Source organism: Cyclospora cayetanensis, unplaced genomic scaffold (genome assembly GCF_002999335.1).
Source record: "Cyclospora cayetanensis isolate NF1_C8 unplaced genomic scaffold, CcayRef3 CcayRef3_contig_90, whole genome shotgun sequence".
Taxonomy (NCBI): Eukaryota; Apicomplexa; class Conoidasida; order Eucoccidiorida; family Eimeriidae; genus Cyclospora; species Cyclospora cayetanensis.
Genome location: NW_020312764.1, coordinates 122,300 through 150,212, shown reverse-complemented (window position 1 = coordinate 150,212; position 27,913 = coordinate 122,300). Strand labels below are relative to the sequence as shown.

At 53.9% G+C, this 27,913-nt stretch overlaps 3 protein-coding genes across 3 annotated transcripts; 1 reads left to right on the top strand and 2 right to left on the bottom strand.

Moving 5' to 3' along the window:
- Positions 1 to 1,989: 1,989 nt before the first annotated feature.
- LOC34617634 lies at positions 1,990 to 6,796 on the top strand. Its single transcript, XM_026336058.1, has 5 exons — positions 1,990 to 2,298; positions 2,329 to 2,825; positions 2,943 to 3,930; positions 4,054 to 4,398; positions 4,904 to 6,796. The coding sequence occupies exons 1-5, from the start codon at positions 1,990 to 1,992 to the stop codon at positions 6,794 to 6,796; spliced, it is 4,032 nt and encodes a 1,343-aa protein (XP_026191843.1).
- A 1,957-nt stretch (positions 6,797 to 8,753) lies between these two features.
- Positions 8,754 to 15,389, bottom strand: LOC34617635 (staphylococcal nuclease domain-containing protein 1). The gene is made up of 12 exons (XM_026336057.1): positions 15,317 to 15,389; positions 14,774 to 15,067; positions 14,229 to 14,555; positions 13,711 to 13,955; positions 13,087 to 13,332; positions 12,269 to 12,523; positions 11,738 to 11,962; positions 10,996 to 11,463; positions 10,292 to 10,438; positions 9,737 to 9,899; positions 9,394 to 9,597; positions 8,754 to 8,977 (listed from the first exon to the last, which is right to left on the bottom strand). The coding sequence occupies exons 1-12, from the start codon at positions 15,387 to 15,389 to the stop codon at positions 8,754 to 8,756; spliced, it is 2,871 nt and encodes a 956-aa protein (XP_026191842.1).
- Positions 15,390 to 22,675: 7,286 nt separating this feature from the next.
- On the bottom strand, positions 22,676 to 26,974 carry LOC34617636 (plectin). Its single transcript, XM_026336056.1, is given in 9 exon segments — positions 22,676 to 22,693; positions 23,028 to 23,641; positions 23,690 to 24,025; positions 24,144 to 24,285; positions 24,413 to 24,504; positions 24,627 to 24,725; positions 24,883 to 24,962; positions 25,267 to 26,008; positions 26,011 to 26,974. Coding segments are annotated over 9 exon segments (3,087 nt in total).
- Between the last annotated feature and the right edge of the window lie 939 nt (positions 26,975 to 27,913).

Below are 27,913 nucleotides of genomic sequence, written 5' to 3'. Positions count from 1 at the left end.
GACTGACCTGCAGCTCGCGCGGCTGCGGCCGTTGTCTCCCCTATGCAAACTGCCACGAGGCAGTCGCACGTGCTGTCGCTCCTGTTGCCGTGGCAGCATCGGCGAGGGAGCCTATTGGTAGCAACCCAGGAAGATACAGCGGAGGGGCTTCCAAGCATAACGGCAATCCCGCAGCCGTTGAGCGTGTCGCTATTGCTTTCCTCCGATGCAAGACACCTGCTGCCGATAAGACTCAGCAGGCTGTTTCTCTGAGCCGGCGAGAGTGCGCTAGGGGCCATCGTGTAAATGTTGAAACGACGTATCCACCAGCACACGGGATGGTTGGTGTCTTGGCTGCTGCAGCTGCTGGAGCTTGAGCTTGCTCCCGTGAGTGCGCATGCAAATCGCGAATCTGCCAAAGCGGAGGCGGGCCAGAGCACTCGACGCGCAGGGCGGTGGCAGCGGCTGCAGCGGGGAGGCTCCACAGATTGCCAGGCAGCAACGTCCTCGCCTGCAGCAGCAAATGTAGCAGCAGTTGCTGCTACATTTGTTGTTGCTGCCTCTTTGGCCACCCTCTCTCGCAGCTGCTGCGCCAGAGCGACTCCAGAAGCGTTCGATGAAACCAACAGCAGAGACTGCTCAAGAAGGGCCTTTGTCGCAGCGCTCGCGGCAGTAGGCGCTGCGTCATCATCATCGGCTTGCTGTTCAGACAAGGGCGGCTGCAAGAGCAGAGGCGGCGATTTTAGCTCCTCGTGTCGTTCTGGCTGCTCTTTCGTCGCCTGCGCTGCGACGGATGCCTGTCTGCCTAAACGGTCCCTCGCATCGTATGCAGAGACAGCATCGCCAAGCAGCTGCGCGGTGAATCTCCTTGCAGTAGCTTCCCCCACGGCTCCCACCAGCAGCACTGGCCGTTGAGGCTTCCGCGGCTGCAGCAGCAGCTCGGCAGGCAGTACGCCAGCGTCTTTGCAGCAAAGGAAGAACTGACTCACTGCCTCGGGAGAGGTGAGTGCTAGAACTTCAAAGCCATCGTCTGCCACTGGTGCGTGGGCTGGATCAAGTGGTGCATGCGTTGCTTGTGCTGACGCTCGGTGCAGCACCTGGTGGGTAGGCTTTTTCCCCGCAAGGCAGACGCTGCCTCCGGCAGTGCTGCAGCTTTGGGGGCAGTGGTTGTTGCTGCAGCTGGGAAGGAAGGCGCAGCAGCTAGCAGTCGTCAGGCAGGCCGGTGTGGCCCTCTGAGTGACAAACTGGGCAAAAACCAGCAAGTACAAGAGAAAATGCCTCATTTCGCGCTATCCCGAAGTCTCAAAGTCCTCTTTCGCGCGCGCGTTGTCGCCTCCTGCCTCGAGATGCCAGCAGGGGAAGGGCTGCTCGATCCTGCCGCTCCGCTCCCTCTCTCAGGCTGTCTCCCTACTCGGTCTAGAGCAGTCTGCGAGCTCCTCGAGTCATTATGCCTCAAGGATTCAAATCCAAAATCCCGAGAAGCCTGCCAGCTCGCTTATCGCCAGGGGCCCCCATGCAGACGTACCGCTGCTGTGTATGCTCTGCTGTGATCGGCATTTTTAGGTCTGCTGCGACAAAGCCTTCCCAGCCACAGCCTCTATACCCTCGTTCGCTGCAAGTTGAAGCATTTCCAGCAAAAAGACAGCGCGACAACTGCAGCGGCAGTGTCTGATCTTCCTTCCCGCCTGCCTGTTACGCTGCCAGCGGTCTTCCGCCCCGCAGCTGAGGGGCCCCCTCCATTGCATGAAGCCTCACATATCTGCGCCTTCTTCCCCTTCGAAAACGTGCTTGGCGTTTCTAATACAGCACTAAAGACTCTTTTTTAATGCTGTATTTTCTTCTCTGAAGGCCTTTTCAGTGGCCTTCTCCCGCCGCACGGCAGACACCCTGCTGCGGCACGCCTCCTGGGAACGAGGGAGTTTTTACCAGCAGTGAGCGCTTCCACTCCCTCACGTCTCAGCAGCTGCAACCCGTAGAAGCTCTGTGCACTCGTGGCTTGATTCAAGTGCAATGGATTCCTCTGCGCCACAATGCCCTCAAGCAACACGCGGTGCTGCAGAGGCAGCGGAGGCACCAACAGGTGACTTCGCATCTTCGCACTCAGGAGTATCTTCCCCAAAGCGGCCGCAACAACAACAACAGCAGCAACAGCAGCAACAGCATCAGCAACAGCAACAGCAACAGCAGCATCAGCAACAGCAACAGCAGCAACAGCAGCAACAGCAACAGCAACAACAGCAACAACAACAGCAACAGCAACAGCAGCAGCAGCAGCAGCAGCAGCAGCAACAGCAGCAACCCCTCCTTCTCCAGCCTCGTGTGGAGGCCTCCCCTGAATCCATCTCTCAGAAGTGTGGCATTGTGGAATATCTGACGCGATTCGACTCGACGCAAGCGCCCACTGGGCAGGAGCAGTTCGCGGAATTGCCGTCTGATGAGTGTCACTTGAAGGCGCTTTCCTCCATTGTTGGTTTTAGAGGGGCGGTTAAGGCCCTTTTTGAGGATTTTCAGGTGTACGAAGACCCCCTGCTTCCCCCCGACACAACGCGAGCAGCAGCAGCATCACCACCAAGCAGCTGCAGCAGCGGCAACAACAACAAATCCTCCCCCTTGCGTCTGACAGCCATGCTCGATGCGGAGCGGCTGCAGTGGAGGCGCAAGGAGCAGCACAGGCTGCTGAGAGGGGAAGGCCTTATTGGATCTTCCTTCACTCTGCCTTCCGCCTCTGGAGGAGCTGCGGCTGCAAGAACGACACCCACTGGAACGGCAGCACCCAGTGCAGCAGCAAGTGCGCTGAGCGTCGGCGATCGCGTCAACATCCAGTCCTTCGTGAGAACGCTTGCCTTGTACCTCAGCAACACAACAGCCTCAGCAGCAACAGCAGCAGAAGCTGCTGAGCGGCAGCTGGCTGCTTGCCCGATGCTTGATGCCTTCAGTGAGCCTCGATCCGCGATGAACGGCAGCTCCCTTCCCTCCCTCGTCGCCGCCGCCGCTGCACACAGCCGCGATAAAATGGATTCCACGAAAAGCCTCGCGAATCCTCTGACAGTCGCAGACGCAGATCTCAGAGGGGGGAACGACAACGGCATGCACGGCGGGGAAGGCAGCCTTGATGGCAGCAGAGCCGCGCCGGTCGGCGATAATAGCAGTCGTGTGGCAGACGCGGCAGCGACGGCTTTCACTCTGCCTGAGCTGTGGCTGTTAGGCAACGTAGCGGAAGCGATCCAGGCTGCAGCAGCTGCTGCTCTTGCTGCACTTTTACCGGCGAGTAGAGCAGGAGCACCCAGTAAGGGCTGCTCGACAGACGCAGTCGTTGCCGAAGCAGAGAGCTGCGATGGCGTACCCACGAAGGTTGCCGCTGCCATTGAGGCTCACTTATCGGTAGCTGTCAGCAGCGGCGGCGGCAGCACGTGGACTGTCTCTCCAGCAGGGTTGGAATCGCTCTACAAGCAGCAACGACAGGCTTGCCACAACGCTGTGAGGCGGCTGCTGCCGTTCACCGTTTCTTCGGCTGCTTCTTTGACTGCCGCTGCTGCTTGCGGCGTTCTCGCTGGTGGAGAGGCGTCTCCGACAAATGTAGGGCTCCTTCAGCACGCGATGACTGCCGCTGCCGAGCTCAACGCGAAGGCTGCTGCAGCGCCTAACGATGCTGGTAAGGCAGCTGCTGCCTGTCTGCCGCTTGTCTCTCTCGAGGATAACTGGAGGCAGCAGCAGCAGGCTCTGCTGCAGCTGCAGCTGGAGCAGCTCGAGCAACAGAAGCTGCTGCAACGAGAAGGCGACTCGATAGGAGCTGCCGTGGCAGGGGCAGTTGCTGCAGTTGCTCGAGCCGCCGCTGCTGCGCCTCCGCAGCAGCTCGTTCGCTTGACGCTGCAGCCTCAGTGCCTTGTCTTTCTCTTCAAGAGGCATGGTGTCTCCAGGCAGCAGCTGCACCAGCACCGACAAGAACTGCAGGAGCAGGTGCTGGAAGCACAGGAAGCAGCGGATGCCGACGACGAGAAGGGATCCCTCCGTCGCAAGCGTCCTTGGCAGGCTCCCGGCGGCTCTACGAAGACTCTCCGAAGTAGCCAGGAGAAGAAAAATAGCAGCAGCGGCGATAGCAGCAGCATCAAGAAATGCAAAGCTAGTGGCGGCATTCTCGAGGCAGCCGCAGCAGCTGCAGAGAACGCTCTCGGGAGTCAACGACGCTTCTTCAACGACGCCTCTCTAGTAGGCACTGATCTCCCCCAGTACGATCATGACCAGGCAGCACCTTGCAAGGTCCGTCGGTACTGCTATGTGCTGCTGCACAAACAGAATAGAGACACTGCAGCTGCGCTGCATTGCCTCTCGCGCTGCTTGGGAAAGCCGCCTTTCTCGTTCAGTGCCGCAGGAACTAAAGACCGCCGCGCAATCACCACCCAACTCATCTCTATAGAACGTGTAAGGAGGCAGCAGCACTCAGCAGCGATAGCGTAGCTGAAGCCAGTGCGACTAGCCGCGGCTGAGGCAGAGTGCGCCTCCAGCCAGTGCCTCAGTGGCAGCTGCAGCTGCCCTTGCGGGGGAGGAGCACTCGCCGAGAAGTCGTGTAGCTGCCATTCTAGGGGGAGGGGGAGGGGAGGAGGGGTACGTTCATGGGATACTCTGCACCTGCACTGCGTACGTATTGCTTCTCCGAATGCCACATGGTGCTGTTCTCGCCTTCCGGTGTTTTTCCTAGACATCTTTTCGTCCTTCTTCTGCAGCACCTGCTGCTCTCTGTCCCCGTGCGTCCATGCCTTTACTGCAAGGGCTGGCATGCGCGTTCACACGCGCGTTGTGGCGGCAGAGGCGTGGCACATTCAGCGGCATCCCCGTTAGTATGCTGCTGCTGCCCCTGCTGCTTCTGGTGTTGCTTCTGGCACGTGCTACCGAAGCGGCTGCGACTGTGCGTTTTTGCGTGCTGCAGGCGACGCGGCAGCAAGTGGAAGAAGCCGCGCTGCATGCTTTCTATGACAGAAATCTGAGCCTGCAATTCATTGGATATGCGGACGAACCCCTGCACTTGGGGAGGCTCAAGGGCAATTTTTTCCAACTGGTCATTCGCAATGTGCGGCCTCTCCTCGGCAACAGCGACGACAACTGCACAACCAGCAAGAGGGAGGGTGAGGGCGCCCGTGCCATTCCAGTTTCTGCCGTGCATGCGCTGCATGCGTTTGTAACGGACCGCATGCACTCTCTTTCGACCATGGGCTTCCTGAACTACTATGGCCTGCAGCGCTTCGGAGCCCAAGAGGCAACAACCGCAGCAGTTGGCGCATGTCTGCTTCGGAGAGACTATGCGGCAGCAGTCAGGACGATCCTTAAAAGCAAGCTTAGGGAGGCGCAGGATGCTCTGCAGCAGCACCAGCAGCAGATGCAGGAAGCTCTCCGCAAGAAGCAGGACCAGCTGCAGCAAGGCGAAGGCACCTCAGAAGCTGCAGAAGGCACCATCGCCACATCTAGCCTCTGTACCAACAGCAACGGATCCGCAACGCCGGAACGAGACGGCCCGCTGCTGCAGTGCAGCCGGTCCGAATCGTTAGAGGAGCGACTTTTGGAAGCACTGCTCAGGGGGGCTTCCTACGCCGAGGCGCTGCAGCAGCTGCCGCACGCAAGCCTCCTGATGTACCTGCATGCAGCGCAGGCTCTGGTGTTCAATCAGCTTCTGTCTTACAGGTGGCGGCGGTACGGCTGCCGCGTCATCCCCGGCGACCTAGTGCTGCAGAAGCCTCAAGGAAGTCTATTGAAGCCAGAGTGTTACCAGCAGAGCGACGAACAAGGCCGCCTCCATGCGACAGACAGCGAGGCTTTCGTCTGCGCCGCGTCACCCGCTGACTTGCTGCAGTTTGGGGAGGACGCCGAGAGCCTCGAAGGGGTCCCCTGTTCGCGGCAGTCCGTTCCTCCTGTAAGAGTAGTCAGCACTGCTGCAGAAGCGGCAGCCGTGGGCATCCACGAAGTCGTGCTGCCGCTCCTGGGTAGCAGCAGCTCGGCGGTACCTGAGTATCTCAAAGAGCCGCTGGAAGACATTTGTAAGACGCACCTTGGCCTCACGGTGAAAGACTTCTTACAGCCTCCCGTCACTGGCGCTGGTGGCAGACGGCAGCAGCAGAAGCAGCGAGGGGGCTGCGACAACCGCAGGAGGCCCTTCAGAGGCATTCCGGCGGGCAGAATAGTGCAGCTGCTGCAGCAGGAAGACAACGCAGCCACGCACGAGAACCTCCGCTTCAGTCTGCCCGGGGGATTTCGCCGTATTGTCGCTGCCGCAACTGCGTGCAGCTGGCAGCTCGCCATCTCTGGGACGGCGGCAGCGGAACCCCCTGCCGCACTGCTGCTCAGCGACGTGGACGTGCTCAAGGAAAGGATACGCGCGGAGAAGAGGAATGAGGAGGAGCAGCAGCAGCAGCGCCTGCAGCAGGACAGAGGCGAAGACGCTAGGCAGCGCGGCGAGGAGGGAGAGCATCAGCATGGACAGGAAAAACAGGAACAAAAGACAGATCGCCTTGCAGCTTCAAAGCGGCTGCACTGTATATCCCTTGACGATCCACTAGACGCAAGCAGGATCCGCGATTTCAGGGGGAAGGAGCCGCGCACATTGGCGCTAAGTGAGCTGGCTGCAGAAGGCGACCCCTCGTGCACCAGTCGTATTAGCGGAGGGGCGGATGAAAGCAGCATTGTCATCGTGGACGAACAGAGGAAGGCGAGCAATCTCAGTCTCGTTGTAAGGCTGCATCTGCCTCCGGGGGTGTACTGCACAATGGCGCTTAGGGAGCTGATGCACGTCGACTTGCCGGAGGGGCCTGTGGACTGGAGGGGTTTTTGACTCTTCTTCTGCATTCAATGCGCTTTCAACGAATGCATTGGCTTGTGCGTATTCTGCTTCTTGATCCTCCGGAAGCAGGTCCTGCTTACGGGCATACGCCGTTGTGTACATAAATATAGAGATGTATTTTTAGCTGTACGAGCAAAAACAGTCCAATAGATGAACCAGCATCCAACTTTCTTTCTTTCGCTTACTGGCTGTGGATATATGTATATATAGCCAGTGCGTAGCTATAGCCTTTAATGCATGCTTACTTGAATGAGAATCAATTCGATTTCAAGAACACGAGTCCTCCCTCTTACCTGCTTCCTAGAAAGCCCCATCTCATCAGCGTCTAGGGAAACCAGCACACCGAGTTCAGGAGCGAGTCCAGTCTTCTTAGGTGCCCGCTGCAAGCCGGCAATGCTTTGTCACTGCGCCCCTAAGGTTGCAGCAGCGTCAGTGTCTCTATAAACTATTGTTTGGCCTCCTCTGAGCCATACGGAAAACTCCCCATGCCTGCTGCTGGCCGCCTTCCCAACACTGTGAACATGGAGACAACATCTCCTCGAAAAACACACCCATAGGGAGCTCATACTCCCCTCGCCACACCCTCCAAGTCTCTGGGGTTCTCTGAGTTACGTGCATATGAACAGACGCTCCAATGAGGGCTAAAACAATGCTACTCATGGCTAGGAACGCACAAGCAAGTGCCGCTGCACACGGCTCAATGTCTCAGGATACTCTTTGCGGTGTCAAACTTTAGAGTTTCCCTATTGCTGATGTCCTCCTTCGGAGGCAATTGCAGCAGTGACGGCCGCACTAGCACCACAGAAATTCGCTCCGTAAGTACAGCTGGGGAAAACATTATTCGAGCCTTCCTTAAGAAATACTCCGCGTCAGATTGCTTCCTCTCACGCGGTCAATCCCCCAGTGGATCAGTTAGTTGTTTCTGAAGTCGCTCCTCGCAATGCCTTCAGTGAGCCCTACAGCAACACGCGGATGGCGCCTGCCGCTAGCTCCGTAGAAATCAAGATCTACAACTCTTAGCCGTACGGAATGGAGCCATTCATGAGCAGCAACGCCGTCTGGCACCCTTCAGACTCTACAGGAAAGAGCTGCTGCTGGGCCCAACTATTCCCACTGATCCCTGCTTCGCCACTGTTCTACACAGCCTGTCTCTGACTATAGGGGGCATCAGGTAGGGGCCAATTGCAAGTAGCGTGTGCGACACAGGGATAGGCCACGCTACGGCGCGGGGGAGCAGAAGAGTGCACGATCTTGCTACAGCATCCCTCTAGCATCAGCAGGAGCACCTACAACGCAAGCGCTATCAAAAGGCTCAGAGACAACGAGTTTCGGATCAAGCATCAAACGTCTCCTTAGCGACGCTCTATGCGGCCTTCCCTAGCTCTGCTCCGCTCTAATTCCTCGTGTGCAGCCCTGTACCATCCACATCCAACACCCGTCAACGCACGCGAGGATGCAGAACTGCTGCCTCAAGCACACACGCCACACCAAACTGATGCACTTTTTCGTCGTGCAGCGCTAAAATAGGTTCCTGTTAGACCCCCTTCACCTCCTTCCGGGAGCTCTCCTGCAGCCAGCCACCCGCAGCACACAGCGAGCCGATTCGAAGCCTTGCGCACAACGCGAAAGCCAGGCAAGCCCCCAGCCAGAGACACCGCATCAAATATGCAAAGCAAGCAGAAGCGCAGCACCAACAGCACCGGCGAAGACCTCCCGCAAGCGACAAAAGGACAAGCGGGCGCAATGAAGCGTACTGCAAAAAGGGTGGCCGACAAAAAAAACGAGCAAGATGGAGACTGTACAAGGCACACGAAGCGGGTCTAGGTCCACGCAAAACAGCGATCCATGCAATAAAACCGCACAAGCGCAGGTGTTTGTAGCGATGTAAAAATCCATGTAGAGAAATTGGTTTTGACATGTGCAAATGTATATAGATGTATATGTGTTTCTATGTATATATGACTGCAAAATGAGGAGCGCACTTGTTGGTGGCCAATGTAGGGTAGTCCTCATCATCATCCTCAGCACCAATATCCCCGTATCTCCAAACATTCAGGTGTGCCTTGCGGGCGCTCTGCTCCTCGGCAGCGAAACGGGAAGCAAATTTGCAGTTGCTTTTCCTATCGAATAAGGCCAAGCCCATGGACAGGAGCTTCTCGTTCACCGAAGGACCTGCAGAGACGGAAGGGAGGCAGAGCCGAAGCGAGTTGCTGGGCCAGCGAATCAGGCGGATGCTGTCTCGCAATACAGAAGCACTGCCCAGCCGAAGAAACTGACGTTCCGAGAGATCTGGCTTCTAGGAAAGCAACCAAACCAATCGACAACTAAGAGAATCATGTATGTACATCCCTTTAACGAGGCAAGGCGCTCGCTGGCATGTGCGTGATTTTTATAGAGCCTCCTTCGATTCCTCGCCACCACCTGCATTAGACGCGCTTATGAACCAGCATCTGTCTGCCTGAGCAGCGCTGCAGGGAGTCCGAAGTTGCCTTGTCAGCTCCCTCTCGCTCCCCCTTCAATGCAAACCTATGGTCGCTTCAATAGACATTCAAAAAAAACCTCTCTATTCGTTCGTCATCCCTCTATACCCCTAGACAACCCTGTCAACTCGCTGCTCAGTGAGAAGTGCGAAGTCCTACGTTTCTCTGCGTAGTCTGCCTCTGCAGTCAGGACGCATCTACGTCTCTTCTCGTTATCAAGGCCCTCAATAAGGCAGTGGAAGGTTCCTTCGGCTGTCAAACTCTGCAGAGCCTCCGCAGCCTCGAACTCGAGATCCGGAGGAGGCAGCAACCCTGAGAAACAAAGGGGCACGGGACGCACTGCTAACAGAAAAGCTAGAAAACCGATAGCTATAAATCCGCGAATAACCTCAAACGCCAAGAAGCTCGGGAACGAAGGTTACCGCAAATTCTGCAGCCACAGCTATCGTACCGGAGAGAACGCAAAGCGTGGCCTGAGGAGGGATTGCTGCAGGACCAATGGCTGCTGGACAGCGGCGCATTCTCTCGATTGGAAGAGACTCCTTCTGCCCATAATCGATGTAGAGCACTGAGACACGCTGACCTTCGCGGTTCTCCACGCGAGCTCGATACCACTGCAAGCGAAAGAGTGAGAGAAGAAGAGAATGCAAGAACGGCAGGGGTCGATCGATACAAAAAAAAGTGTAAGACCACACAGCAAAGGGCGCAAACGCTTGGATGGATGTGCGCAGTGCGTGAAGTGATGAGAAAGCACCTCCTAGAGATATATATACATACATATGTGCACGTATGTATGTACATATACACACATATACATATATATATATATATATATATATATATATATATATATCCGCCAACTTCCCTATAAGGCCCATACAGCAAGACTGTATGTAGATATATATATATATCTATATAGACGTGCTGATAGCTGTAGAAAGGTTGCTTGAAAGGGGCACTTTAGGAGGTCAGCGGGAGAGTGCAACTTCTTAAGATTATTACGAACATTGCCATCTTCCGCATGCTGCCCTAGGATGACTTCGCCCTTTCTCGGGAGACCTGCGGGGGTGAAGGTTGCGTCTGCGCTTGGAGGGCTTCCAACGAGCTGCTCGATTTCGGAGGCGATGGTGCCGAGTTCTTCAGTGCCCTCATCCTGAGGACGCGGAGGCAGAAGTGGCGCAGGCTGACGCAACGCCATCCATAGGCATCAGCGACAGTTGCAGGCTAAAATTTCGGGAAAAGTGATGCGTGGTATGGACAGCGTCCCTGTGCTTAGGCATCCCGTTGAGCCTGAGGGCCCCTCTACTTTTGCGCACCTATATACGTATATACATATATATATATACGTATCTATGCGCATGAATGTATGCATGTAAATACATATAGGTACATGAATACGCATCTATCAATATATATATGTATAATTGGATGCGTGCATGTATGTGTGTATGCATAGAAGTACCGCTTTATGGAGACCTGTATGGGTGTGTACATCGGTATACATATTACATACATACGCGTGTATGCGAAGATATATATATATATATAGGCGTATATACGAATAAACGCCCGCAAATACATGCATGTAAGTAGATGCATGCATATGCATGCACGATGTCTACGGAGGTATACATGGACGTCTACGCGAATGGGTTGACTTCGAGGCACGCTAAGCCTCATGGCGTGGTGGGCCCCCGGCGCTTCATGCACCTGAATATAGAAGCAATTACAGCTCTGGACGTGCGAGACGACAACCCCCTTGAGAGTTTTTTCCATGAATTGTTCTTCTTGATCCGCTTCCTCGTCGAGCGCCCCAGGAAGGCCCCAAAGATTCTTTCGCGCCGCCTTGGCCTTTGCCTCCGCGGCTTCCAGCACATCCTTGCAGGCAGCTCTCGCGAGCGAGAACTCGACTGTTTGCGCTAGACCGGCCTCCAGCAGCTCAGCAGCCAGATTGGTTCTTTTGGGGCCATAGAAGAGAGACCCTATGAAATTACCGCCCCGATCGCACTGCTCCACTTGCACCTGGATGTCTCGCTGCAGCACCCGTTCTCGCGTGAACTGGAGAGCCTCTGTCCCGAAAGGCTCCGCCTTGCGCTCTTTGGGGCCTCCCACAATCGCTGGACGCGCCGTCTGGGGGCACCGAATTCCCGACAAGACGAAGGAGAGGCAGAGGCTTTGCTGAAGGCGAAAACGGGGGGGAAGCGGCACATATGTATATATATATATGTATACATGTATATATATATATGCATATGCATACATGTAGATATAGATCAATAGATGTCCCGATGCCGAGAGCCATCCATAATGATGCAAACAAGAAAAATGGCTCGCCGCACAACATTCCGAGAGCCGCCCCTTGTGACTGAGAAGGAGCGGCACAGAGGCTAGGGCTCACAGCAGAAGACGGGGAGCACCCAAAACAACCCGATCTACAGCTGCAACACCGTACCGAGGGGATTCTAAGCTTGAATCGTGCGGCGTTAAATGCGCTTTCAACGATCGCATCGACCTGCGAATGCCTCTGCAGTTGTTGCAGATGCGCAATAGCCCGTTGCGTGTTCGCAGGGCCCACCAGGTCGACGATTCTGACCACTTTGATTGCGGTGGGAGGCGCAAAGCAGCCGCGCTTTGCCGCCTGCGCCTCCTTCTCCAAGGCCTGGTACTGATCGTACCGCTGCAAAGTCAGACATCGAGAGTGGCGCAGACAGGGGAGATGGAGGCACTTGGGCATGTGCCGGGAGGGCCGGAGACACGCAGTAACTACACGGAAATTTCACTTCTAAAAGTCCGCCCTGAAAGGAGAAAAGGGCCTTTTCTCCTTTCAGGTGCAAAAAACATCGGGGCACTCTGCACGTTCAACCAAAGAAAAGGATCGCTCGTCCTCCGGCGCTGCTACCAATGCGCTTCCCCTTAGTCGCCACAGATGCACTGTTGCACAAGACCTTTACGAGGTGTACACACGCGGCGGGCATGCGCTCACCTCTGCCTGGTCGTCCTCAGCCCTATGAGGAACCGTCCTGGCAAGGCCTGCTTGAAGCAGCAATTCCGACACATTCTGTCCTCTCCGCTCAGGCGATATCTTTGCGTCGACCTCTAGGTCTTCTGGGATGCCCAACAGCTTGGGAGAACCAATGTACAAAGAAACGAAATGCATGTTGCCCTTGCTGTCGCTAGCCGGCGGAGAAGCTCCCCCGACGGCACTGGCAAGAGGAGCCCGCACGTACTCCAAGAAGACCTTCAAACACAGACAAATTACACATGAAGAGAAACAGTAACCGAGCGCTAATGAAGAAGGCAACGCACGAAGGGTGGGAAGGTGCGACAGACACACAGTCAGAAAGACAGATTCACAGTTAGACAGACAGACTAACAGTCAGAAAGACAGATTCACAGATAGACAGACAGATTAACAGATAGACAGACATGCCAGCAGACAGACAGACAGATTAACAGATAGAAAGACATGCCAACAGACAGACAGACAGATTAACAGATAGACAGATTAACAGACAGACAGACAGATTAACAGATAGAAAGACAGATTAACAGATAGAAAGACAGATTAACAGATAGAAAGACAGATTAACAGATAGAAAGACAGATTAACAGATAGAAAGACAGATTAACAGATAGATAGACATGCCAATAGACAGACAGACAGACAGACAGACACGTCGACCTGCACAAAGAGGAGCGGAGATAGGGGCCAGTAGAAGATTGGCAACTCGGAGAGAGGGCCGGAAGCGCAGGAAGAAGAGTTGAAAGGTGACGCGTTGTCGTGCTGCGAGGAGTAGTCACCTTTACAGTCTTCCCAATGGTCTTTTTCCGAACAAGTTCCTTGGCCTCCAGCGCTATAGCCTCGTCCTCTCGAGATTGCGCCTTATTCGCGTTGCCAGGTCGAAGGCAGCGAAGAGAGGCGAAGAAGACGCGGCGAGACTCCCCGCTGGGCAGCAGCAGAACCACTGAATCGCCACTCACCACTTCCTCTACAGTTGCAGCGTACACTTTCTCCATGGAATCGCTGCTTGAGGGGGTCGCTATGTCCTGAGGGAACAGGCACGCCAGGCTACAGCAGCCACGCCTTGCAGTTTCTCAATGCGAAGCCCTTCAACACATACGAAATATCTGGTGCCGCCGCGAAGGGAGAGGAGCGCTGGCAGGGTGCGCTGGGTTGTCGGTGTGTGCGGAGGGGAAGAAACAGATCCAGCTGCCGATTTTAGTCTGCTCTCTGGGTAGATGAGGGGACACAGCGCTTTTTGGAGCGGCACGGAGGGAGCAGAAGCATTTGGGGGGAAGTCTAAAAATACGATGCAAAGGAAAAGCAGCCCGCTGAACGCGGCACTTTGAGCAGAAGGGAAAGCAGAAGGACGGGGCAGCTAGATACAACTGCCGGGGGAAGGGAGGGGTTGGCGTTGCGTGTACCTTCCACCGTCGGAGTCTGTTGGTTTGTGCATCCTTCATGGCCTGCCGGAGCTTGGCTGGAGCCTCGGTGAGCTGCGCCGTTGCATTGTTGATTCTCGCAAAACCGTTAGATAAGAGCAGGAGGCCGATCTCCCCGTTCGGGTGAATAATGGTTCCTAGAATATTCCCAAAGTCATCGTTGCCCTCGATGCGCACCATCACATCGCGGTTCAGTAGGCGGATCTCCACGAAGAAACGCGCCTCTGCTGGAGCAAAAAACACGCTCACAGTGGGTGCAACGCGAGGATCTTCGACAGGGTAGCCCTACGTGTAGAGAGAGAGTGAGCGAGAGAGAGGGAGAGAAACGATCATACAGATGCACATATTTTACGGGTGCATGCAGGAACGCGCAGAGGGACCGAGCGAAAAGGTGGGGGCATCCACGGAAAGGAAGCACGAAAAAAGGGCTGCTTTCCTGCAGAGGAGCGCAGTGGGAAAAATGCGAAGAAATTGCAGGCGAAGCGAAACGGCTTGCCCACCTGCAAACGGCTCGGGACTAGTATTTCCATCCGCGTCTCTCTTGGTGCCAGGGCACTGCAACCCCGAGAGGGAGACAGCACAATATGCGTAAGAAGCGGGAGAGGCGCCCTCTGGCGAGAGGCGGATGGCTACCCGCATGTTGCCTCCGTCTCTGATATACTCGACTATGGCTGGTAGCTGCTCTCCGCGATGCTTCTCGGCGAAGGCTGACACAAATGAGGCATCCCCCACTGCCCAGGTGATTTGGCGAACCGTAGACGACCCTGGATCTGCAGAGAAGAGACCGAGCTGCTTTGATTTCGCCTCTGCCTCGCACCGCTCCAGCTCTGCGCGCGCAAGCCACCGACAGAGTGCGTCACGAATTGGGGAAAGAATGCGCGAAGCCTTTGAGGAAGGCCTCCGAGAGGAGAAAGAAACAGGCTGCACCAGAGGCTTCGGAAGAGAGCGCTGCGTTCACTAAAAGCGCCAAGAGAGGGAGAGACACACACATGCATGCATGCATGCATGTGTCTCTCCCTATCCACAAAAACATCGACACACGCACCCTCGAGGTCATGCGCATTCGGCGGATTCCTGCTATCCCGGAGTTTGGCGAGACCCCGTCTGAGGAGCTCACAGGCGACGTTTTCGCCTTTGAGCATAACGCATGCATATTCCTTTCCATTGAAGGCGTATTCCACCTTAAACTGGACCTGCTGTCCAACGAGGCGGCTGCGCATGAACTCCCGAGCAGGCCACCCGTAGGGCTCGTCGGAGCTTTCGTGCGTCAGAGATTTCAAAGCCACGCGTGGCGCAATCACAGAAGAGAGGCCCACACGTTTCTCCGGCGGAGGTCCTCCTGAGGGTACAGCAGAACGCACAGCGCACAGCATCCCCCCTCTTTTCGCCGCTTGTCTAGCACGCGTTGTGGCGCGGAAGTGAGGCGTGCACAGCCGGCGACGCTACACTCGGAGGCGGAAATTCAAGTAGGCAATCGTGTGCAGAGCTGGACACCCCATGAACGCCACAGCGTCCATGAAAGAAGGCAAGAATAGCCGGCAAGCGGCAAGCCAGGTGCCCCGAGGGGGCCCTTCACGAGACCTCTCACCCTTCGGAGCGCCGACCAACACCAGAGTGTCGCCAGAAATAACCTCCTTAACTGTGGCTACTCCGCTAGCCATCTTTCTCGAATGGACCCGAGGACACGCGCGCGGGCAACACGACTTTCCTCCCTCCCGTTTCCAGGCGGGAAGGCAGCAGAAGTGGGAGCCTGCTTCGATTGAGCGACGCCTGGAGGGTTACAGAGCGCGATAACCCTGGGATCGTGTGAGTCTGTGCGGTAGTAGGTGGGCAAAGTCAATTTACGCGAGAAATACGGGCAGAAAGTTTTTGGGAAAGGGAGCAGTCACCTGGATGCGGGCACGGGGGTGCTGCCGGAATTTGGCAGATCTACACGGAGCGCTCTGCCCGCACGAAACAGGGGTTCGAGTGATAAACAGAGAGATTTTTATGCACATTAAATAAAACTTGAGTGTGTTTCGGATTGCCTTCGGCAGAATCGCCCGGGAAAACGTCAGACGCCTACTGCGAGGCTTCGCTACCTCTGGTGTCGCAGCCCCACGAATACAAATGCTCGCTGGTGTAATTTCGAAATATTCTTTAATTAAGGCGAATACTCTGAGGCAAACAGCTTATAACTTTGTGCAGCAGTTGACTTGAACCAATATATGGACACTACGCGAAAGCTCGCACAGCATAAATGCACACCCACCCCTACGCTGAGAAGCATCTGCCCAACTTCGTTGCCTGCCCACTCAGAAACACGCGAGGATTAATATATTATGTATCGTTTGCTCTTACTTCAAATCATTGGTAGTTTTAGCCTTTCCAGCCTGCCTGCCAGCACTAAAAATCATATTGAGACGAAGCGGCAGGCGCACGCACCGTGTACAACACCTCCACGCTAAGGGCTTTTGAAATGAGGTCCATATGAATAATTAGTTGTACAAATGGTGTAATAATCTTCATTTTAATCAGTGTAAAGCTGTACATGTGCAGATTTCTCAGCGTTTTCCGTATTCACCGAAGGATTTCCTGAGGATGTGTTTTTCAAATAATGGGCTTCAACATTACTGGCTTTTTCCTGCAGTTTCTGTCTTCAATGGATGACTACGCAGGCTAGAATCATGAAAACATGTAGGGAAAAGTGCCTCAGGGGACGACTTGGGTCTGTTGAACCGCTAATGACACTTGAGCATCCGAAGGTTGGGCTTATTATCGTAAGAGCTAGGGGAAGAAAAAGGCGAAACTTGAGAATAATGAAAGACAGCTACCATAGGTATTTTGACTGATGGTTTGTGAGTTTTTTGCCCTTTTAATGGAAAATTTTTTGCCTGAAATGCTTTCTGGTCATTTTCGTGGCGTGGATTTATAACCATTTGTGCTCCTGTCTGATTGACAACTTACGTACACCCCGTGGCATTCCTCTCTGTAGCCTTTTTCGCTACGGATGCCGTACTGTTACGCGGCCTCTATCTTACAACACTCCATCTATGGTCTTTATAAAGATACTAGAATGCAGACTCAGTGCAAACTAGATAAATGGAAGTGGAGAATTTCTCAAACGAGTGCCCTCCTTCCCCTACCAGCGCTTCTCATAGTTCCCCACATGAAGCAAGAGGCACAGCTAGATTGTTCAAAGCTACACCCTGTAAGCATCCGAGCTCTCACAGCTAGTTGAACATAACATTTTGAGCACACGCATGCAACGTAGCGTGTTGTTACATCGTGCTGAGAGTGCTGTGCATAAATAAGTTGGACGGCGAGATAAAGTAAGGCGACAATGCTCCTGTAATTCTGAGTAAAGTGTACCCAGTGTAAAAGAAAGTGATTACGTGGGCAATGTCCGGCTACACATTAACCATTTCTCTAAAATGGCCTTCTTTTGGTCGTGCATAGCACAAATGAGCCCGCTATCTAGGCGCCTAAAGTTGCCTTAATTGGAGCAATCATTGACAGTTTCACGTTTTGCTTGATTTTTCGCGCTGGGGGAGCTTGATTCCGTCCCCTCTGTCCATGCATTTTCCATCCAGCTATCGCTGTCAGTTTTCGGGCACCTGCTCCTTTATTACGCTCCTGAGACACAGATACTTGACTAAAATATCTTTCGACTCATATTACTTGCTGAGGCTCTTCTACAGTGCAAATAAATGGGAATGGAGGATAGAAAAGCTCACTTCTTGAGAGAAGACAAAATGTTGATCAAACAACCATCTGCACTCCATATGAAACATCGCATAGAATTGGTGATGTACACAATGAGAAGTGTTCGCATTTTATGTCGAGGTGTGCTCTTTGCTCGTGGGCATTAAATTTGCTGCGGTGGATCTTCGCTGTCCGAAATTGTAGAGACTTTTGTAGACAATACGCAGCACCTTGGGGCTGCGCGACCTTCGGACACGCGGGCTAAGTGGTCGCAATCTTGAGGATGTACCATCTCTTCTCAGCGCTGTATTAGGACTTGCGCTGATATGGCAAACTACCATATGCATTGATTTCACCCTCATTGCAACAAAAGTGTCATCACCCAAGAATGCAAGCGCTGATTTGGCTTGCCTGTTACATCCTACCTTGACTGCACGCAGAGGACCAGGAGTCGCATTTGTTTCCCGGTAGAGATCCTATCAAGTGCCACGTAGGGTCCGAAATCCAAGGGCTTTTCCATGTGTGTATACTATATGGTGGGAATCGATTTTCAGGCCACTGGCGAAGCTTCAACCATTGCCTAGCGCAGTGCTTAAGTTACATAATGCATGGAATGTGTGCGGAGCAGACGCTCTAGCAGCTGTATTATCTCTTTGCAAATTTCTCTGCAAAGTAAATGCATCTTGCTGTCTTATTTTCATGTTTCGTTTCTATGCCTAGGATCGCCCCTTGTTGGATGGTTGAGGCATCTCAAGCGTGGGATATGTGGGTGGGAGCGCCTCAAACAGATATAAAACCTACCGAATTTATGTAGCATATATGTGTAGGAATGCTATTGTTAGACTGGTGTTATGGCTAGAGCAGCCTCTGTACATGCGTGCTTTAGTGTATGCAACAAGAAATCGGGTAATACAGGGTATGCAATACTGACTTGGCAATCGCATTCTCACAACAGCACACAATTGCACTAAAAGAAAGGAAGTGGTAATAGGGTGCACTAGAGACCTGAAACGAAAGCGCAAGCCAGTAAGATACTTTTTTGCAGGGTGTAAATGCTGCAAGTCTAGGACTTCAATATCTACAGTGCTTGCTTTCAGCTTCAAAATGCTTTCGCTAATAACACTGTGCTCCGAAACTATTCTTCACTGTTGGGGGTGCTTTAGTACTGGGGAAAAGTATTGTGCGATGCGAGTCGAAGTCGACTTCATCGGTGCCTTTGCTGATATTCAAATGCTACATGAAGTGCAGCTTTTCGCTGTCATCGCATCCTGGTAATTTCGGATGGCCTGAGTAGAGTTGCAGCTTGCTACTCCCCAGGATCATTTCCATACATCATATGGCCAGATAGAAAAGGATGAGATCCCTAACCACCAACATCGTTTAGCTAGGGCGTAGCTATCGCAATAAGCAAGGTAAGACGAATATAGCCTTCACGGATCACTCAGAAAGCAGATGCTTATGAATTCCCCCCATGCAATATGAAGCAGTTGAAGACAACTCTAAATTGAGGCGTTCTTAGCGCTGTAATAAGCATGTACACCAAATATGCCAAATGCAATCGAAGCGTCAGCAGCAATACAAAGGAAGTGTGCAACAAAAGGTGACAACTAAAAGAAGCCTCGTTTTTGTGCGTTTCCACAGGTAAAATTCCAACCTGCGAGCAGCAAAAGGCTCACGGCATGTGACTCTGTAACAGCTGTCACCTTTCTTAAGTTTAACAGCCTGTCGACCAATAGGTTTTCCAAGGCAAAAAGTTATCCGAAACCGCAGCAGGGAGGAGCTGCATCCTTTGTACGCACTCCCATTCTATGTGTACAGTCATTGCCTTTTGGCATTTACGGGCAATTTATTTGAATGAACAGTCTTCAGATAAGGTAAATATTTGAGGAGGCCTTTAGGGGCGTAACTAGCGTCTTTGAAGTCTCCAAGTGCCTCTCCGAGAACGCCTCAGGGAACTGTCCTTGGCCATCATGCACACCAACACTGTTCTCGTTTTACAAACGTTTCCTTTGGTTTCTTTCTTTAGAGATGGAGGAGCTCTTCAGTATTTACAAGGTTTAATGGAAAGTGTAAAAGACTTACACTTTTTTTTTGTTTCTCTCATGGATTGCGCAAAAGTGCAAAAGTGCAAAAGTACTTGCAGGCAGTGGTTTTTATCGCCTGGCCCACATTGGTGACTGTCTCTATGCTGCACCGGAATACCTTAATAATGGCGAAGAAGAGACCAGGGCACATTTTGCTCGTAGAACTGGAGTACGAGGTCTGATACTTGGGTGTATGTTTCCGATGCCGTGGCTGTCGCGCTACTTGCTGGTAGTGCTGGTCGACGGGTTGAAGTCTGAGTTGATGCGATATGGAAAAACTACCATTGAAAATGCCTAAAATATTCAAAGCTGCTTTGACTATGCAGATGGAGTTGGACTGCAGCCGAGACCCGTGTGCATTGAAGTGTAACGTGATTCTGTGTCTGTTGAGCCAGTCCTATGAATAAATGACATTGCCGGTCTGCACCAGCAAGCAACCAGTTGCAGCGAAAGTAAAGAGTTTGGGCAGTGAAATTCTATAAGCCAGAGTGAAGGAGTGAAAATTTGAGCTAGAGGGCATGGAGATATCCCTCTTTTATGCTTGCCAGTAGAGCAAAAATCCTCACACGCCTACGACTTTTGGTCCTTCAGTGGTCTAAAAAATGTATGCAACTAGCTTAGCTTTCTGAAACACAGTTAATGCCTTACGAAAAGTTAAAGTGAAGGAATCGAACGCCCTTCAATGTGGCAGTGCCCGAAACCACGGGAGACGCGGGGGTCGAGCCTACGAGGGTCTGGTAGCCCTCTACTTTGTCGGCGGTCATTCAGCGCAGTCCACTCGTGTCAACATACGAAACGAAAGCTCAACATTGACTATAAATTATCCACTTCCTTGCGTATGAGTGGCAGTTTGCTTCAGGTTTCAGGTGCGTCTGTAAAAAGGACTCGAGCTCAACTTGTGGTAACAGAAGAGGCAACAGGGGGCAGTATATGCATTACTATAGACCTATTACGTTAATTATTAATCTTGACGGATAATTTTAGCGTTTAGGTGAGGAGTTCAAGAAATATTATGAGAGCTTCCAGCCGAGTTGCCGCATTGGATTTGGTGGCGTCCCAATTGGTTTTTATTTCATTCAAAAATGTTTAGGGAGAGGAGCTTAACTCGAAAAGAACAATGATTTCATCATGGTAGGACCATACGGCCTTGAGGTCAATGAATTGTTTTTTTGGATTTCCTCGTCTTTACTCTCTGTACCGGCAGGATGACGTCATCCTGAGCTACGGTTCCTATCTCTTCATTCATTCCCCTGGATGACTCCACGGAAATTGTTCCTCCACATTGCTGCCTTTCAAACTACCCTGCCCCTGTTTGCAGGTATATGCATCATACGGCAGCACATATTGTGCATATCTTCAATTTAAGATAGTGCGGTAATCTCCCTTTTTGACTTCATAGATCACACACCGCCCATTGTCCCCCTCGGTAGGCAAATGCACTCTGTGTGCATGTGCGTTGATGCTTGGGAAATTGGGCCTGCCGTTAAACATTTGCCGTTCAAATCAATTTATCTTGTGCAACCCCTAGATTATTCTTCGATTAGCAGTATAATAGTAGGCGCATGCTTCAAGAGGCGGTGAGGCAGTAGTCAACAGGAGAGCTACTGATGCTTTTTTGAACATAAGGTTTAATTCCCTAAACAATGCCGCGGGTTCGTTTTGGACAAAGTTCCTATTAAATGAAACAGTAAAGGTCGCAAAAAGCGGAATCCGCGTGTGGCGGGTGGCTGTGGTTTTACTCTGGCTACGCTACGCTGCTTATCCAACCGAAAACATTGTAAAATCACTCATCCCCCCATATTAATCCCGCAAATAGGGCAAAAAAACGAGCACAGAAAATAAGAATTTTCAGAGGACGGGAAAATCAGGGTGCGGAAGCAGCAGGCGCGGTCACGAGCTGCGTGCTGCCTGAGAAGAAACACACAAAAAGAAGCAGGAATCAATTCCGCAAAGCATTTGGTAGATGGAACATCTCATCAGATTTAAAGTTCAAGGTCGCTTGTGACAACCTGAAACGTTCAATACGTATTTTGTGATCTTCCCTTGGCGAGTCGTTCCTTTTCGCAGTGCAGACCCTCGTTTTCACTTTCCTTTGAGTATCCCGCACATTCAAGCTTTCATTCTCATTTTATGCTACTCCTCCCCATGCAGAACACTTGTGATCCTCGAAAAAGCCGCTGGCAGTGCTCATTCATTTAATGCTTGTGCGAACTTTGTGGACTGCCTCACCGTCTGGGAAGATGAGCTTTTCCTCTCTGTTGGCCCCCACGATTTTGCGAATTCCGTTGGCAAAAATAATCTGCGCTGACCCATCCGGGAACAAGCACTCGAGCTGCCCATCAGAGAAGCTAAGCAGAAGAACAGCGAAAGCACAAGCGCACAAGTCTAGAAAAAAGTCATGAACAGGTTGTATTGTGCAGGGCCCTTTGGCTACCTTTTCGGTGTGTAAAGTTTCTGTGGAAAATCGTGAACGCTGAGTGCATTAAGAAGCTTTAAAAGAGATACCACTTCTCACCGGTTAAACTGCCGACCGTCTGCAAGATTGTATTGCAGCGTGTTGCTTTCCCTGAACTGGTAGATCTGAGAAACAAAACAAGATCAGTTCAGTTCGTATTCAGTGGCCACCTGGGGTACCTGCTGTCATAGGTACAAGTGGATATTTACGAATTCTGAGCCTAGTAAATGCTCAATCTACTTCACTAGCCAAGCATATACATTTCCCACTGGTTAACCTTCCTCTAAACCTCCTTCTTTGCCCAAGAATTTCCCTTTGACGCACTTGCGCGCCACCTGGTTCAGTAATTCTGATGTCGCCATTAAGAAAGAGCACAAAAGTCTGGCCGTTCCTCGCACGCAGTCGCTCGAGGCCGTTGCTGTAAACAATCCGAATATGGCCTGCATAAACAGCGCGCAAGAAGAGGACGAAGGAGTTGCGGTTGGAAAGAAAAGCGCCTTAATACACTACGCACACCCCTCAACCTGGAATTTAAAAGAGCTGGCCAGCAGGAAAGGATGCCTTTCCCAAGATGCTGGCTCTAGAGCATTGCAAAGCCCCTGCATACACTCAAAGGAGTTCTCCCGATACCCCTAAATGTAGATTTTTTAGTCGTTTCTTCCTCAGGCACCATCCCGTCATACCTGACTCAAGCGTCTGTTCGACTCTATCCTTCAGCTCTTTCTTAGCGACTGGAGGATTTCTATCGCTCAGAATTTCTCTGAGAGTTTCCATGCCCGCCACAAAAGGACCGGAGAAATCAAAAGACAACAAAGAAGCAAAGTCTTCTGCTGTTGCGCACCGACATACGCATGCACACATACACACACGTACACATACATACACACAAACGGGAGGCGCAGACATAGCTGCCCGCAACTGATGCTGTCAAAACTGTAGTTACCGCGACGGCAAATGCATAGGCAAGCTACAGCCTTACCGGTGCATGGAGCTTCCACATGCGGGGTCTCCTTCTGTTGTGAGGACATATCAGCCAAAACAGCAAGATATCTCGCTGCAGGAGCTTCGTGCGCTGCGCTGTCTGCTGCCCCACTTGGTGCAGCAGCAGCAGCAGCTGCTGCTGCTGCTGCGTGTTCTGCTGTCTGTTTTCCAGCTGGGAAGGCCCCTAGATGCGGTTGCATCTCTGAAGGCAACAGGGGTTCGCCCTCCAAGGGTATGCTGTTGCTCAGATGATGCGTGCTGCTCTCGCGTGTGGAAATGCTGCTCTGCGAGGCATCCGGCTGCTGCGACAAAACCCCCCCTGGCTGCTGCTGCTGCTGCTGTTTCCGTTGCGTCCCTCTTGCCGCGAGAGCTGCAGGGGCGGTGGGGTCGGCGCCTGCTGCCAGCGATTTGGAGAGCTGCAACAGCAGCTGCTGCTGCTGCAGGAGCTGCTGTTGTTGCTGCTGCAGCATCTGCTGCTGCTCGAATAGCAGCTGCTGCTGCGGATTGCGGCGACCAAAGGAATCTGTGGGAGAGATGAACGCCATTGCTGGTAGCAAGGAGGCCTGGCTTTGCTTTCGCATCAACAGCTGCTGCTGCACCCGCACGCTTTCAGCGACAGGATCTGCTGACCCCTCCCCCAAATCGGAAGCGGAAGCAGCAGCAGCAGCCTCTCCCGACAAGACGACTGCTCGTTCGCTGGCTCTTGTAGCTTCTGGTGCAAGTGTGTCCCCTGCAGCATCGGTAGCACAAGTAACACCGGCTAGGAATTCTTGATCCAGCAAACTTGCGGCAGCGTCTTGCCAGTCAGGAGCCTCCAGAGCCGAGGGAGACAGCGCGGGAGACGACTGCTGCTGCTGTTGCCGCTGCTGTTGCTGCACTTCCCAGCGTCTGACGCTGCAGTTGCTGGTGCTGCGCAGGCTGCTCGTGCTGCTGAGGCTGCAGCCTCGACGGCACACGGGGGAGCTTGCTGCCGCTGCGTGTAGCTGGCGTTGCGTCTGTTTTTTCTGCTGCTGTCGGTGCGAGGGGGGGGTGGTGGGGCCTGACACAGAGGGGTGCCGGGCAAGACTTCTTCCTGATGATGGTGCCGCTGCACCTGAAGAGACAGACAGAGAGAAAAGGAACGCAGCACATTCTGGCTGCGTGCAGCCAACAGAGGCGTAGGAGCGTCGTCAAAAAAGCAACCTCGATTGAACACGGAAGCGGGAGCATACCTGCATGCGAGGGTGTGCGACAAGCAATAGCAAGCCGCAACTCCGCCTTCGCCTCCTGCAGCTGTTGACGGAGCTGCTGCCTCTCAGCAGCCCAACGGTTGTGCGCAGTACGATATCGGAATTTTACAGTTTGGAGCTCTTCCTGCGAAAGCAGCAACCCGATGCAACAAGAGGCGTATCTGCATCTATTCTGCACCCGGGTGTAACTCGGGGAGACCCCACCAGGAGGCACGCGGAGCAGCAGAAACAGAGCACCACGCGTAACGAACCTTCAGCTCTTCCACCTGCCTCTGCAGCAAGAGCTGCTGCTGCTGCTGCTGTTGCTGTTGCGCAAGGCCCTCTCTTAGTCGCTCTCTCTCCGCTGCAGACATCATGCGCGGCGCATAAACGGAAACACTAAGCTTGCAAACGACGGCTGAGTATCTCGATTCTCGATGCTGCCTGCACCTGTCGCCACCAACACCCCCAAAGCCCCCAGAGCACCTGCTAATCGTCTCTTCTGCTGCTGCAGCTGCTGCCTGCAAGCGCTGATTTCTTGCAACGCATGCTGGTGCTGGTCGTTCAGAGTGGAATGCAGCCGGCCTGAGACGCGCACCCTCAAACCTAAAAGCCAGACAGATTTGTACAACGCTGCGGTCTGCAGCCTGTCCTTAGCGCTCGCAAAAAATCCCAATACCACATATGACTCCGACGGCGTAGCGAACTACTCCCCCCCACTCCCGTCGGCTGGAAGCCTCACCACGCTCTGCTTCGAGATCTGCCCTCTGTTGCCGCAGCTCTGCAGAGATGTTCCTTAGCCGTTCTTCACTCTCCCGCAGCCTGCCCACAGAAAATCCGCAAACAACACGCGCTCTGTGGGCTTTCGCGATTCAGGAGGCGCAGCAAGGATCAACAATTTAGGCACACCAGGGGGTACAGGGACTGCGCGGATCAACATCCCCCCTTTCTCCGCCAACGCCCTCCATCGCACACTCACGCAGAGACATACATACATACAGACAAACAGACATACATACACACACCCACTTAGATACACACACAAAGCGGAAGCTGTGCTCGGGGGCCCCTCTATAAAGGGCCTCCCTTCTAGCCATCGTCTTCCTCCGCACGTTCTCCATCATACCGAGCCATTTGCGTTTTGAGCACTTCCATCCTTGACATGAAGAGCTCCCTTTCGCTTTCTTCTGCCGCAGCAGCAGAAGCCTGCAGCGGTTCATCGCATGGAGTGGGGGGTGCTCCATCGGGAGCGCCGTTAGTGGCGGAATCTGTGCCTCTTGCGGCAACCTCATCGGCGAAGGTAATTAGGCGTGGCCGCTGCAGAAGATGTGGCTGCTGCGATTGCTTCGTCTGCCTCAGGCTCGACGAAGCAGGGGAAACTTCACACGGGGATGTGTCAGCTCCCCTTTGCACATCTGCAGTGGGGTCCACGAGCTGCTTCTTTTGAACCCGTTGAGGGGGTGTCTTCTGCGCGGCGCAGCGGCGAAGCGGCTCGCTTTGTGGTGTGTCTACTGCTGCTCCGTGAGGCTGGCAGGAAGCCTCCCATTGGGGGGCTTCATCAAGACGCAGCTGCTCCATTTGTGCCCCTAGCCAGTCATCTTCTCCGTCTTTCGCCTCCTCCGCGTCGCTTGCATTGTCTTGAAGCTGCGGCAGCACGCCTTGCACCTGAGACTCCTGCTGTCGATGACGATGAACTCTCGTCAGTCCAGCAGGAGAGGACTCCTCCTCTTCAAAGAGACATGCCTCCAACTCGGCGCGTCGGTTTTCGACGTCTGCCACTGCTGCTGCTGCTGCTGCGTCGTCCTCTCTGTCGGCTACTCCGTCGGCAGCATGCGCTCGAGCATGCTGCTCCTGCCTCGTCCTTTCGGCAGGCGCTGCTGCTGCAGCCTCCAAAGCCGCCCCTGCAGGGCAGCAGCAGCCACACGAAATCTTGGTGCAGAGGAAGCACAAGCTGCAGCCAAGGCATCACTTGCAGCTGCAAGGCGACGCTTACCATGAAAGTCTGGTGTTTCTGCGCTCGAGGAGGGTGCTGATGCTGCATTGCGCTTTCTGCAGACGGAGGGAGCCCTCCAGGCCTGAAGATTGCTGCCTTTTCTGAGAAACGGACGACTCTGCTGCTGCTGCTCGTGCTGCTGCTGCTGCCGTTGCTGCTGTACGAGAGGCGGTGGGAGGCCCCTGCGGATGCGCGCCGCTTCTTGCTGCAGCGCTCTCTGCAACAAAGCCTCAAACGGTGGAGGTTCCTCCCCATCGGCAGCAACTACTGCAGGAAGCTCGTCGAACGGCGTAGTGCTGCTGCTGCTGCTGCTACTTTCATTGCCGCCAACGTGAGTGAAGGAAGCACCTGCACATGGATCGCTCGATGCTGCTCCACGAGCTCTATCCTTACTACTGTTGTTGCTGCTGCTGCTAACTCCTCTGACTCGCGTTCTCCTCTCGTCCTCGACCTGCTGCTGCTGTTGGTGCTGTTGCGGCCCTTCTGTGGCTGCAGCTGCCAGTCCCCTGCTCGGGGAGCTGCGAATTTTTTTGTAAGCCTGCCTTAGCTCTTCTATTTCATTGTCAGCAAAGTTTAGCAGCAGCTGTTGCTGCTGCTGCTTGTGCTGCAGGTCGCACGGAGAAGTGCGCCTGTGCGAAGAGAAGCGACGGGCAACCCCCCGGGGGCCCCCCTCGTCCTCCTGAAGGTGCTCGAGAGAGGCAGAGGCTGTGAGCGGCTGGTTTTGGCGTTGGTGGAAGCCGCCTCGTGGATGAAAGCTCCTTTCAAGGAGGGTTCCGCTGCGAGTTAGACGGCTGTCTGCGGCGATCCGCGTGGCTGCCGCTGCTGCTCTAGTAGCCTCCATGCTAAACGAATTCCACTGCCGCTGATGCGAGACGTGTAGGCAGCGTAGGAGGGAGATGAGCGGAGGCTGGGGGCCCCAAGAGCTGCCGAATGGAGGCCGTTACCAGGAGTGCGTCAAGGAGCCTCAGAGGACGCTGTGCTTCGCTCTTCGCCCGTCCGAGGAGAGCCTCCCGCCCTAGCGGCTGAAGGCGCTGAGGAGCTCCGCCAGGCTGAGGAGGCACAGGTTCCTCCCCTGCAGCCAGCTTGGACGCTGCACGGTGTTGCAGCGGGGGTGCCTGTGGGGAAGGCACGGCAGGCAGGGGGCCTCGCGCTGAAGAAGGCCAGAGAGGACGGCGGGGATGCGGGCTGTACGGAAGCGGTCGGAAGACGACAAAGAGTTGGAGACATGCGCGTGAAGTTCGCTTGTTCGCGGTTCTCCCCGCCTCCCGCACGCGGCCCTTAGGGAAAGGAAGGCGGCTTTTTGAGGAGTCTGCGGGAGAGAGGGGCTTCTAGGGCCCCTTAAAGCAATTAGGGACAAAAAGCGATCGGTTGGTCGAGCGCAAACTCGAGATTTACGCCGGCAGGGGAGGTGCAGTCGGTGGCAGCGGGTGGGTGGTTTTCGAGGGGGGGTCGGGGGGGCTGCAGTCCCTCGTTGCAGGCTTCAGCGGCAGACTCGGAGGCCCCCTGGGAGCAGCAGGCGAGGCGCTTCTATGATTAAGGGCTTGGGAATCGAAAACAGCTCCAAATTAGCACGAATTAATATTTTGCTGGCTTTTTTTACCGAGAGAGCCAATCGTTGGCGCTAAACTCGACGCGAAGGGCCCCTGCGGCAGTAGCTGTTCAGCCGCCCACGACCTCGCTGTGAGGCCCCCGCCGCAGAGGCGAATCGGGGTGCTTAACAAAGGCCGTTTCCGAGCAGAAAGAGAGCGAACGTCATTTATGACTCAACGCGATCGAGAAG

Bases quoted from the DNA above. Each gene is read 5' to 3' on its own strand.
- LOC34617634 (XM_026336058.1), top strand. From the start codon at position 1,990: ATGGATTCCTCTGCGCCACAATGCCCTCAAGCAACACGCGGTGCTGCA. The intron at 2,826-2,942 runs GTACCTCAGCAA...GATGAACGGCAG, and splicing joins TTCGTGAGAACGCTTGCCTT to CTCCCTTCCCTCCCTCGTCG. The intron at 4,399-4,903 runs GTAAGGAGGCAG...TGCGTGCTGCAG, and splicing joins AACTCATCTCTATAGAACGT to GCGACGCGGCAGCAAGTGGA.
- LOC34617635 (XM_026336057.1), bottom strand. From the start codon at position 15,389: ATGGCTAGCGGAGTAGCCACAGTTAAGGAGGTTATTTCTGGCGACACT. The intron at 11,963-12,268 runs GTGAGCGCATGC...CTGACTTTGCAG, and splicing joins CTGAGGACGACCAGGCAGAG to CGGTACGATCAGTACCAGGC. The intron at 8,978-9,393 runs GTATAGAGGGAT...CCGTCTCTGCAG, and splicing joins GTTGACAGGGTTGTCTAGGG to GTCCTTCGGTGAACGAGAAG.